The sequence below is a fragment of the Cryptomeria japonica genome, chromosome 10, assembly GCF_030272615.1.
Source record: "Cryptomeria japonica chromosome 10, Sugi_1.0, whole genome shotgun sequence".
NCBI classification, from domain to species: domain Eukaryota; kingdom Viridiplantae; phylum Streptophyta; class Pinopsida; order Cupressales; family Cupressaceae; genus Cryptomeria; species Cryptomeria japonica.
Window position 1 is genome coordinate 858,437,373 of NC_081414.1, and position 13,587 is coordinate 858,450,959.

The 13,587-nt window shown below is 33.1% G+C and overlaps 1 protein-coding gene across 1 annotated transcript in view; it reads right to left on the bottom strand.

Moving 5' to 3' along the window:
- Positions 1 to 9,812, bottom strand: part of LOC131049133 (phosphate transporter PHO1 homolog 9) — a 135,841-nt gene extending 126,029 nt beyond the window's left edge. Inside the window, exons 1-4 of the mRNA XM_057983163.2 lie at positions 9,455 to 9,812; positions 9,078 to 9,372; positions 8,143 to 8,338; positions 8,015 to 8,063 (exon numbers count right to left, since the gene is read on the bottom strand). Coding sequence (XP_057839146.2) covers positions 8,015 to 8,063; positions 8,143 to 8,338; positions 9,078 to 9,372; positions 9,455 to 9,694 — 780 coding nt within the window. The 5' untranslated portion in view covers positions 9,695 to 9,812. The remainder of the gene's footprint in view (positions 1 to 8,014; positions 8,064 to 8,142; positions 8,339 to 9,077; positions 9,373 to 9,454) is intronic.
- Positions 9,813 to 13,587: the final 3,775 nt, after the last annotated feature.

Sequence of the window (13,587 nt, forward strand, 5' to 3'; positions counted from 1 at the left end):
ACTAATTTATATACACTAAATATAAAGAAAATTATCTTTCCTTCACAACTAATGTCCCTAACTAAGCATATATTTCATATTTAACTAGTAACTCAAGATTCATAAGAAATGCATATAAATCATGAATCCAAAATATCTTTTAAATACTATTCTCTTTGGTACAACCTTTTCCTCGATGCATGTAAATTTCCAACTATTACAACACAAATTATTTTATATTTTAGGACATATAAACATGAATTAGTTTGTGACTACCTCAATCTTTTAAAATATAAGAAACTTGATTCACCTTAAGTTTGAATGCATATTCTATGCTTCTCTTATTTTCTTTTGTAAAATATTGTCCTGAAGGAAACATAATTTACATGTTTTTATCTAATTATACTCAAGTTTGATATAGATTACATTATTGAGTGCCTTTCCATTTTGTTGGTGGAATGTAACATGTCATTTAAGTTCCTCATCTAGACTACGTTTATGCTATAATCTTTTAACATAGATTGTCATCTATTTGTATAATTATTTCTTACTTTGATGCAATGACTTAAAAAAACATGAAAGAATCCAAATCTAATATAAAGGGTAAACATGACTATATTCTAAGAAATTTTCTATAATTTACTAAATGAAGATTACAAAAATTGATTTAGTGGAACTCCTTAAGAATATTTAAATAGAGTTTTAGCCTAAAATTTGGGTGGCCATTGTTAGCCTAATTTGGCTCATTTCATGTGGTGCATTATCTACCAATTTATTCTATTCAACTCTTATGTGAGGCCCTACCCCGACCCATCCTATCTCTTCAGTTATTTTCATTTTGGAACTATTTGGATGCTAGTTTTGACACACTATGGATATAGAACTTTTCATGATTCCGCGATTTTGGTAACATTGATATATGTGGATGCTTCATTTCTATGCCTTGTGGATTATAGAATATTATATGATTCTAGATTAGGGTAATATTGTGATGATGCAGGTTATTATCTGAATTTCAGGATTTGATATAATGTTAGGAAAATGTTTGCATATATTGTAGATGGATCAAATTTTGAGGATTATGAGGAAATTGCCTTGATTTGTGACAAATCGTAATTTATAATGTCAAGTCCTTGCAGAATGAATGTATTGTATTCTGATTTTGCGATTATATATTATATGAGGCTATTTGGGAAGTACTAATGTTTAAATTGAGATGTGCAGGAAAATATCCATGTGACCATGGAAATATTAGGGAGAATCAAGCCTAGGCCAATGTGCGTTAGTAAAAACCTGGGGTTGTCTATTTGGAGAGACAGCACCCCGTATGTACTGTATTTTATTCGTAAATGTAAAATGTTGCATGAGTGTAATTTGTATTTATTGGATTGATTAAATTGTTTAAGGGACAATTGCCATGTGTTTATTGTGATGTGGAATTATTTTGTAGTGTCACTTGACACCTATGTAGTATGTTGTGTTGGCAATTGTCATGTCACCTTTTTGAAAGTTTTATTTTTTGTTAATGGTTATATCCCCTAATTATCCTTGAAGGAACCAAGAAATCTAGGTTAGAGAGCCACAAGGAAGGTCAACTCAGAGTTGACCCGTAGGTTAACTTCAGGTGGACTTTCTGAAGGTCAAATCAACTCCTAGAGTCAATTTTAGAGTTTTTCTATTGGGCCTCATGGGGTACCTATGGGTGAAGGCCAAAATTGGCCATGTGTCTTTCCCTTAGGACTTGTTTAACCACCCAAAAAAGTGGTTTTCCCAAGATGGACGAATTCCATCTATAGGAGTGCCATCCTTGGAAGGAGAACCTTCTTGGAGATAGTAATCCCTCTTCCCCATTCCATTTCCCTTCTCTAGGCACCTAGGTTAGGGAGTGTGTAAGACCTAGGGAAGACCAACCCAATGGGAGTTCACTCACTCTAACCAAGAGGTTGGAAGGAGTGAGAGAGGCCTTCTTAGGCTAAGAATGGAAGCTTAGTGAGCTAATCACCCACTCTCCATTCTTGGAGATTTTTGAAAAAAAAAAACACTTGGAAGGAAAAGAAAACCAGTTTTAGGAATTAGAGGAATTTGGGGGCCAAAGGATTGCAGAAAGTTGTGTGGATTGGGCAGCTCATCTCCAACTAAGTTTAGCATACCTATTGGCAGAATAAGGTTGGTTGTTATCTCCTCTTGTTTATGTTGTCTATGTTAGTTATGTTGTTTTGTTGAAGGAAAGAAATGCTTGTAAAGAAAGTGTGTATGTATAATGTTGTTGAAGAAAATAATGTGTAGCTCTTTTCTATGTATTTTTTTCTGTTTTGAGTTTCTTGCTTTGGGAGTGTCCAAGATCTTCTACTCTTGGGAGAGTAGGATGATCTTGGGGTGGAAGAAGCATGACAACCTTGGGTGAGAGGCTCTCCTTAAGGAGAGTGATCTCAAGGGTGTCCTTTGTGACCCTTGCTGCATAGCCTTGTGTATGCATTCGGGGGTCATAAGGGGAGGGAAATGACTTTGAGCCTTTGGGGGGCATAAGGTGGTTGGGATGAATTTTGTTGAGTATTTTGTGTTGCCATGAGGTGGCTTGTGATATATTTTTGGCTGCAGTCTCCCCAATGGTACTTGGTCCACTTCCACCCATAGATTGATCTCCACAAATGTGGTGATAGTGTAGCTTGGGATGGGAAAGTGTATGTGTTGTGTGTTTGCCCAAATGTTGTGTTGTATTGCCTGATTGTAACCCGTCTAGGTCTTGATTCTCCTAGCTCGGGGGTGGCTTCTGCTAAGCCTAGGCTGGGAGGTGAGCATCCCATGGTCACAGTCCTAAGTTTTACTTGCAGGTGGCTTGGGGAAAAAAGACTAGGAGTTGCAGATTTTTGTGTTGCAGACTTCTATTCAGATCTCTTATTTTTATTTAAATGTAGAAAGGAAGAAAGAAATGTAACCTTATGTTTTGTAGCAAAAAAAAGAAAGAGAGAGAAAGTGCATATGTAAATATAGGGCTTAAAATGATTCTGTTTCTATTTAAATTAATGTACTCTTTATTTACTGTGTAAAAATTAGAGAAAGATGACTGTTTGGATTATTTACCCATTTTTTTATATATGGGCTATTGTAATTATCATTCTGGAAAAACAATGTAAATGTAATTTTATGTTTTGATGCCTATTGTGTTGTAGTAGACTACATTTAAATCTGGTCTGTAACATGTTTATTCACTGCAATATTAAAGAAAAGAAACAGAAAAATGCATTAGGATTCCTTATTTACTATTTACTAGTTTATTTACTGCAAATGTTATAGAAAGAAAAAGAAATGCAGTAGGGTTATTATTTACTTGCATAGTTTTAAATTCTGTTATTTTATGTCTGTTAGAAAGAAAGGAGAACCAGTATTGCTTTATTGCTGTAGAAAGTTTAAATAAAAGAAAAGAAAAAAAATTAGACCTAATCTAAATACTGTTAGAAGACAAAAAAAAAAATAGTATGTAAATAGTTGAAAATCCCAAATCAATATAAGGGTTTTAACCCTATTACTTCAACATTTAGTCATATATATCTCTATATGTATATAAGTATATATATTGAGAATATATACCTATATATATATATATATATATATATATATATATATATATATATATATATATAAGCTTCCTGTATGTGCATACCCCTGTAACAACAAATAAAGGATGCATTTTGAACTTGTGCATCTCTGTTCCAAACATAAAAAAAAAATATAATGCAGAATAAACTCTTTAATCCTATATATATATATATATGTATATATATATATATATATATATATATATATATATTTTGCAATCTAGAGTCATGCTCTGGGAGTACCTGTAGAAGAAAATATTTTCATATTTATAAATGATATTGTGCATATTATATATATATATATATAATATATATTTAATGATAAAAAAAAAAACTTATCATATAACATTTTTATCAACCCCCGAAATTTATTAAAAACGTTGCAAAAAAAAAAAAATGGGGAAACCAGGTCACGCGGGCCACTGTGTGCAACACAGTGGATGGCCACGGCCGAGCCACTGTGCTACACACAGTGGGCGGCGCCGAAGGGCACCGCACTATGTGTAACACAGTGGGCGGTCGCGGCCGCCACTGTGCTACGCACAGTGAACGGCGCCCGCCACTATGCGTATGCACAGCGGAGCCCGAAACCCTTCCTCCTCCACCGCTTCTCCCCGCATGAAACCCTCCGCCTCCGTACCTGCAGTCACATTCCAAAACAAAAAAGAAAGAAAGAAAACAAAACAAAGAAAAAGGGTTAATATAAAACCCTAACCCATTTCGGGTTAGGGTATAATATGTAAAAAGGGTAAAAATAACATAAGACAAGTGTAATATGTAAAAATGCAACCCTAACCCAATTTCGGGTTAGGGTTAGCATTATAAGAATTATATATATATATATATATATATATACATATATATATATATATATATATATATAAATGAATATATTGATATATATATATATATGTATATCTATATATATATATATATATATGTATATTTATATATATATATATATATATATATATATGTATATATATATATATATATACACACACACACACACACACACACACACACACACACACACACACACACACACACACACACACACATATATATATATATATATATATATATATATATATATATATATATATATATATATATATAGGAGATTTAGATTGGGGCATTTAAATTGGTTTTTTTAATTTATAATGAGGGTTAGTATTTAAGAATGTATATTGTGATATATATATATATATATATATATATAAGGAATTTTAAATTGGGATTTTAAAGTTAGATTTTAGTATATAATTTGGGGTTAAGTTTATAATTGAAATATTATGGAAATTTAAACCCTGATTTTAATAATTGAATTATTATGGGATTTTAGACTTTTGATTTTAATATATATAAATATGGGGTTAATTTAATAATTAAACAATTATAAGTTCCCATTCCTTAGAAATTTAAATTTCAATTAATTCAAGGGGGTTAATAATATAGGACTATTATAGTTGGATAAACTAAACGTTTAATCCAGCAATATATTTAATTAATCAATGGACTTACCCCCCCCCATGTAATTGGACGATAGGAAAATTTGAAAGGAGGAATTTGTTAATTTAGGAACCTTAAGCCCTTGAGACCGATTTTTGGTCGGATTGAAAATTAATTGACAAAATCAAGGGGTTTAGGGAAAATTAGAATTGGCCTTAGCTTATTGTCGGTTTTAGTGGGCAAATGACATTGTAGTAAGTCGAAACCCTCATCGGGTGGATGTGTATAATAAATTTTTATATAAGCATCAAATAATCGCTAGCAATATCATTATATGACCTGGAATGATTTTATACATTAAGATAGCCAATTATCCCTTGATTTAATTAGCGGCAATTTGTCTTAGGTAATTGAGCTAGCTAACTAATCCGCAATGCAAATTAATCTCCACCAATCAAGTCACTCGCTCGAGTGGTTATTTAACTTAACCTTAGTAAGTAAGTTTATTTACATCCTAGATAAGACAAAACTTTAAATACAGTTGTTATGTAATAGGATTTATAGCGAGTTCATGACGTCAAAAAAAAAATTTGTTGTTCCGTTTTTGTGCCCTAAAGTTTGGGCATGACATCTTACTTTTCTCATCCAGGAGTTACTAACCCTTGTTGTCCTTTTCATGGATAATTTGACACTTTTGAACATCACTCTGTGTTGTCCACCAAAGCTCAAGAAGCTTGGATTTGGATACATTATTTCTTCAAGATCTTTTAGATTGAACACTTATCATGGCATATGTTTGTATTGGTTAATTGGCCTCATCCCAATTTAAAATTATATTCAACATGCTTTTTGGGTGGAATGGCTCTTAAATATTTATGCACAGAAATCTAGGTCTGTTTTTCAGGCTATTAATTGTTTTTTTTTATTTTACACTAAAGCTATGATTTTATCTAACATATTTATGTAGATCTAGGTGCAATGTAACACATTTGTAATTGAAGTTGTGCATTTGTAGAGCTCCTAGAGGGTAATTACCCTTACATAATTATTAGAGTTCTAGCTACTACCTCTTTGCCACCTTGCGGTTGTAAGCATAGTCGCAATATATTTATTAAAAGATATTATGGATCTTAGTCTCAAGGATATTGGCCTTAATGCTATAGGATTCATTGATCCCATAAGTGGTCCCAAAATTGTTGGAACTTTCCTTTTGTCTCTTCTCATAGGTGTGGTGTCATTTGTAGTGGGCTTAATTCTTACAAGTTTTCTCGCCTTTAAAATATGACAATTAATTTATCATATTCAAGCTTGATATCTTGCATATGAAGACTAGGAGGATGTTTCTCTCACTAGTTGAGATCCTATTGATATAATTTCTCTCTCATTGATGTATGTAGTAAATGAGATGACCACGATCCCTTTATTGGTGTTTCTTTCATCACGTAGAAACTTTTTTATGTTTATAGATATTTGAGAATAACCCTATTTAGATTATTTTTATCTTTTTTAGGTTTTGACTTGATCACTCTTAGACTTTGAGGGCATTCTTTTTTACCACATGCCTTTTTTTTTGTTAAATAGTGTATTATTTTCCTTTATGCTCTTACAAAATAATAAAGACCTTATTCATTAAATATTTCTTAATTTTTTTTCATTTCGGGGAATACTTTGATTCGGAATTTCTTGGAAGAAATTTATCCTTGGAATTAGGATAAATGATCATGTCGCTTTCTCAATTCTTTGCCTTTTTTAAAAATATTTTTGCAACAAATTTGAAAAAAATTCGAGAAAGCTTCTAGTAGTTATTTTTTGACAATTCTATTCATTCTAGATTAAGAGTATATTGCAAAATTATTCTTTGAATTGCTAAGGACATGCATTTTGTAGTTCAATTACTTGATTAAGATCAAGAGTAGGCATTGACCTACCAAAAACATGTACAATTGCAAACTTGATATTTATATCAAAAGAGGGGAAAGCATATCTTTATGTAGGTGGAAACTATATAGGGGAATTTTTAGTTAGTGTGAAAAAATTAGTTAAGTATTTCAAAAACTCTATATGAGTTTTTTGAAATGTTTCTCTTCAATGGATTGGTCTAATTGGTCTATAGCTGGTTTGGTTATTGAAAATTATTTTTGTATAGATCTTTTGGTGCTTTAGGGATCTTTTGGATTAGGTTTTGAGTAAGGAATTAGGACAACCTATAACTAATTGAATTTGCATTTCTAGAGGTTAACATTGATTCAACCTAATTAATAAATGGGTATTTTGGGAAACTAAATTCCACAAGCTTTGATATATATCATGCCTCCTTGTGTCAAATGGGGATTTTGGGATCAGGTATAGACACCTTTTAAAGAATAAAAATGAGAATTTTGTATACAAAATGCAAAAGCATAGACAATGCAAGCAAGTTATTTAGCCAAATGAATCTCTATTTGGCTAGGCTACCTCATTTTGTTTCTTATGCATAGTTGTATTCCCTTGTTGTTTGTTCACTCAAATTTTGTAAAAATAATGCGTGTGGTCAAATGAATGCCTAATGTTGCTAATCCACCTCATTTTTTATGATCTATAATAAATATGTATATTAATATATTTTTATTTAAATATATATTAGATCTTTGAATTGCAAATAATTATACACTTTTCCTTACTTGTTTGGATGATACTCCATTTGAGAGATACTACAACTAGAATGCAACTCTTATATCAGAATGCAACTCTTATATCTAATGCTATGGAAATCTCATATCCAGAAGATAGGGTTACCAATTTGTTTTAGGGAATTTCATTTTGTATGTTATTTTTCTAGAGAACTAAATCGATATTAAGGGACACATTAAATTGATAATGCCTGTGGTGTCATACATTAATGCAACTGTAAATCAAGTAATTCAGAAAAGGTGGCAAATATCATAAATACAACAAATAAGGTGGGTAAATTCATAAATACAATAAATAAAAAAGTAGGTTGAACTCACCTTGTCATATTTTTTCATAATTTTGGAGAAAGCCAACAGATTGAGTGAACTGTACCACACAAAGATCAAAGATCATAAGACACAGTAAGTGTGCATTATAAAGAATAAATAATGTAGAATGTTGTTACCTATAGCTTTTCAATAGTGTCAATTTCTGATAAAATGCAATACAAGCAGTGCGGACCATTTTGTTGGCTCTCCTGAGATCCCTTTTGTATAATGTCTTCTTGTCTGGACTGTCGGGAATGCTGAGTATGGTACACGGCGGGGTGTTTGGTGTAATCCTTAATCTTACATCATTTATTTCTTCCATATGAACAGGACCTACAACGACGAAGTAATATAAGCTAAAATATATGGCAGATGATCAGATGCACAAGGATATTGAGATAATTTTAAAAACCTAAAGCTAGCTCAAACAAAACTTCGTATGAGAAATAGTTGGGCTAAAATGATGCAAAATTAGCTTAAATGAAATTATATATGTAAATTGTAGGAAATGATGAATTTAAGCTGTAAATCATGGAGTTTTTATAATAAAGATTATGATATTTTGAACGATGGATGCAAAGTGTGATCAGAAATATTGTAAAAGCAATTATAGTGAAGTGCAGGAATCGCAATAATTGAAGCATATCGGGCTAAATTCATCAAGATTTCATGTAGTCACAATGCAGTAAATTATGACTGTAGAAGATAAAAATGCAGATCATGTACAAGGATATTTAGGTAATTTATAACCTAAGTTAGCTCAAGTAAAGCTTCTTATCGGAAATCGTTGGCGCAAAATAACATTAAATTGTCAAGAAAATGAAAATTTCTGTAGAAATCGTAGAAAGTGATGAATTTAACCTATAAACCATGGAGTTTTTATAATAGAGGTTATCATTTTTATAATGAATTGCAAAGTGCGATCGGAAAGATTATAAAAACAATTTGTTTTTGGAAAGTATTATAATCAAGTACAGGAAATGTGACAATTGAAGCACATCTGACTATTTTCATCAAGAATTCCTGTACTCAATTTATTTACTGTAAATATCTAAGTAAATAAGATCCATACCTGATCGTTTCTCAGGATTTGGAGGTGTGTTTCCGGCAATATCACTGTTCTCAAGTTCTTGGCCAGGTTTATTGCGTACGATATATTTGCAGGCAACCAGAGATGATATTTGTTTATTCAATTCAGCCGCTTCCTTGACAATCTCTTCCACTCTGCCACGATAAAACCTGTTCACTCTGTTAAGCTCCTCGTCTAATCTCTTGAAGAAAAGCACTTCATATTCAGTCCCTTGCTCTGCAGTCCTTGAGAACATCGTTTCAATCGAATCGTTCCCGTCCTCCTCCTGGCTTTTCACCTTCAAATAGACAAATAAAATCTTTAGACCAAAAATATAACCTAAAATCTTCTTTTCCGAAAAAATCAACAGTGTTCGTTACCACTATAATTTCTTCTTCACTGATGCTATCGCGTCTGAGGAGGCCGCTGAAGGATCTGAAAGTCATGGCCCTTTTGATCCCTCCGCTGGGAGGATTAATGGCGTTGGGGATAGGCTTAGGCTTTGGCCTTGCTTTGTGGCGGATGATATCTTTTAACATAGTCTTGAGGAAGTTGTAGTCCATGTAAGCCTCGTGCCATTCATGCACCATTTGTGCCACAAACTCCTTCCCAAACTTCATTGAACAATAATGAAATCTTCTGAGGTTTTCTCTTTCCAGTAATCTCAGGGAAAAAACTGAGAATGCAATTAGATTACAGGCGTTTCGTGTGCATATAGAAAATTCGGCTAGAGGAGGAGTTTTTACCATCATAGATCCGCATAAAAATATGAATGAAGTTTCATGTTTGTCATGAACAATTTCACAAATTTGGCTGGACTTCGCTCATAGATCCGCATGAAACTTATGAATGATGTCTCATGTTTGTCATCAACAATTTCACAAATTTGGCCGGACAACTCATAGATCCGCATAGAAATTATGAATGAAGTTTCATGTTTGTCATGAACAATTTCACAAATTTGGGTGGACTTAACTCATAGTTTCGCATAAAAATTATGAATGAAGTTTGATGTTTGCCATGAACAATTTCACAAATTTGGGTGGATTTAATGAAGTTTGATGTTTGTCGAACAATTTCACAAATTTGGGTGAACTTAACTCATAGATCCGTATATAAATTATGAATGAAATTTGATGTTTGTCATGAACAATTTCATAAATTTGGGTGGACTTAACTCATAGATCAGCATAAAAATTATGAATGAAGTTTCATATTTGTCATGAACAATTTCACAAATTTGGGTGGACTAACTCATAGATCCGCATAAAAATTATGAGTGAAGTTTCATGTTTGTCATCAACAATTTTATAGGGCTGAACTTAATAGACACACTCAAACATTGACTGCTTAGGTGGCCGGCCCATGTGGGGTCCTCCTTTCACCTGGCTTCTCCTATTTCAGTTTGCTGCTTCCGTTTCTGTTTCTGTTTTCATTTCCGTACTTGTTGATCCCGTTTGCGTTCACCGTTTGATCTGCTGCGCAAAATAGTAATGATCTTGTTTGGTGTACTGCTCTTTATCCCACATGGGTTGGGTGATAAATACAACGGAGAAAGATATAATAATTACAGGCTTGAAAGGTATTAATCTTGTCTTAATAATTACAGGCTTGAAAGGTATTAATGTTGTCTTTCTTTAATCTAAGATATGTAAAATAGATGTTTATGGGTTTATTGGATGTGCGATAGGCATAATAAATATGATATTAAACATATTTGTATTAAATACTTTTCATATATAAAACTAACTTATATAAAACTAACTAATTATGGTTTAAAATATGTTATGATTATTTTTTATAATGAAAATATTAGGTGATTTATTTTTAATTATTTATTTGTGTAATTAGGGGTTTTAATTGTCAGGTTAGTAGTGGGGAACTTGAATGTGAGACTGATTTTCAAGATGATGGTGAACTCGGAGATGGAGAGGTTGTGATGCCTAATGATGGGTACCAAATCAATAAACCCAGACGAAAAAGAGGAAGGCCTAGGGGCTCGAAAGGAAAGGTCTCTCCCCTCCCAAAAAAGATAGACTCTAAGGCTGAATTACCTAAATGCTTCAGCAACTTTAAGGCTGCCAAGAACTCTAAATAATTCTTTAGTTTATGATGATGAAGTGCATTTCATTGAGAATCAAGGGACCTGAATCTCCTTATAGAAAATATGTGAAAAGATTCCTTAGCCAACACAGGGATGCAAACCTTGTTATGCTCAAAGAGGTCAAAGCAATCCATTTCGCCTTGAAGGTGAATCTAGAATTTATATGGAAAGAGGCTTGTCAGATTGTTACCAAGCATGAGAAATAGAAGGAGGAAGTTGTTTTGCTTATTAATGAAAAATGGAAAGACTCCATTCTAGATAGTGGGTCCTCACCGTGTAACAGAGCAGTATCGGCTACTCTTAACCTAAGTAATGCAGTGATTGGGGTATGTTCTATATATGCATCAAATGATTATAGGGAGAGAACAACGCTGTGCAAATGGATTTCTTCTCTTCCAAACATTCCATGTATCCTTGGAGGAGATTCCAATATGATTGAGCACCCCGAGGATAAGTTGGTAGGGATGAATATGGAGTAGAAAGAGAGAGAAAAGTTGCATTGGAACATGATAAAAAATAAGATGAGGATTTTTTTATCTCCTAGAAGGGTTAAAGAGAGACTATGAGGGGATCTCGTTTACATGGTGTAACTTCCAAAGAGGACCTAGAATAATTTATTGTAGACTTGATAGATTTTATGTTATTAAGGATTCATTCTCATTTATGCAAGAAAGCAATGGTGTCTCTATCAAAGTCTGCCCATACACTTTATTTGACCATCACCCTATTATAGCACAAGTGTATTTCAAGGACAAAGCCCCAGCTGATAGAGTTAAAGACGATAAATTCATTCTTAACACCAAATTGTTGGAGGACCAGGATCTCCTAACTGTTGTTTGTATGATTAGACAGATTAGTAAATGGAACAATGGCCCTAGTTTGAGCATACGTAGATGGAACAAAAATGTTTGTACCTAGAGATGCCTGTTTAAAACTTTTGGGAGGAAGAAAGCCAAGGATAATAGGAAGTTATAAAGAGAACTTACAGATAATTTGTAGAAGATGGAGGAGGTGGTTAAGAGAAATCCATGCAATCATACTTTTACTCGAAACTTGGCTCTTTCCAGGGATCTTCTAAGGAACATACAACATAATAGGATATCGGGAGCCAAAATCAGGGCTAGAGTGAATTGGATGCAGCATGGGGAGAAGGGTTCTAAATTATTTTTCAATATGTTGAAACAAAAGGAATATAGGGAGAGGATAGACAGAATTTGGGTTGAAGGGAAAGATGTTACGGTTGAAGAAGAGATTAAGGAAGAATTCTTGAAATGTTACCAAATGTTATTTACTTTAGAAGACAACCCTCCTTGTGTCATTGCTAGAAATTAGTGCAATTCATTGACTTTGAATCTGATCACTGCAGAGAGTGCACAGACTCTTTAGAGACCCATTTCCACTTAGGAGATTAAGAAAGCTATAAGTGCTCTACAAAATGACAAGGCCCCAAGGCTAGATGAGCTGCCTACAAAATTTTGTAAAGAAAATATTGAATGGATTAGTGAGGATCTGTAGTCATTGTATATTGAAGCGATTGAGAAGGGTTTTGGTGCAGAGCACCTAGCTCAAAGTTGTCTTTTCTTGCGTTTTAGAGTTTTTGTGTGATTTAAAGTTATTTTATGTTGTAATAAGGTGGAAGAAATCCTATGATTCTTTTTGAAGCCATAGTTTGGCTGTCCACACTTTTGTTGTGCTCAGGATCCAAAATTGTCATTTTCCTGAAATGTTGTCAAAATGTCAATTTTTTTGGTTTGCACTAGGTGGATGCCTAGAAACTTTCTAGAATGTTTGGAAATTTTTTAAATCCATTTTGGGATTCCATTTGACTGATGTTTCAGGACTTGAAAGCCTTGGAGTGTTTTTTTGCACTCATAGGTAAAAGCTGTCAAAAATTGGTCATGACAACTTTTGCATTTTTAGGCAAAAGTTGTCCATGAAGGAAATGGCGTTGGAAGTTGGTTGGAACCAGCTTAAAAAAGGTGTATAAAACCTTCTAATAATCTCCAATAATAGGTTAATCAACTTTTGGTTTGCATTCAATTCATTTTGCCAAGGGTTTCCTATGCTTTTCCTCACATTTGAACTGTTTTTGCTTTAAATTTCTACTTTCATACAACCTGTACGGTCTGGTACGGTGCTCATAATAGAATAGGAAGTTATTAATTTGTTTTATATTTCCAAAAAGTATAATATGAAGTTCTGAAGTGCTTTGGATAAAAAGTTATCACTGTTTTTGTAAAAGTTGCTCACAAACCCTTGAAGCTTGGGGTTTTGGTTGTAAAAATGCATTTTACTTGAGCATCCACAAATGGAACAAGTTTCAATCCAATGGATGGCTTGGGTAGGATCTGTAAATAGTTTTCGAGTAGGATTTTTGTGTTTTTGTAGGCCACAAGGAGGAGAATGGGT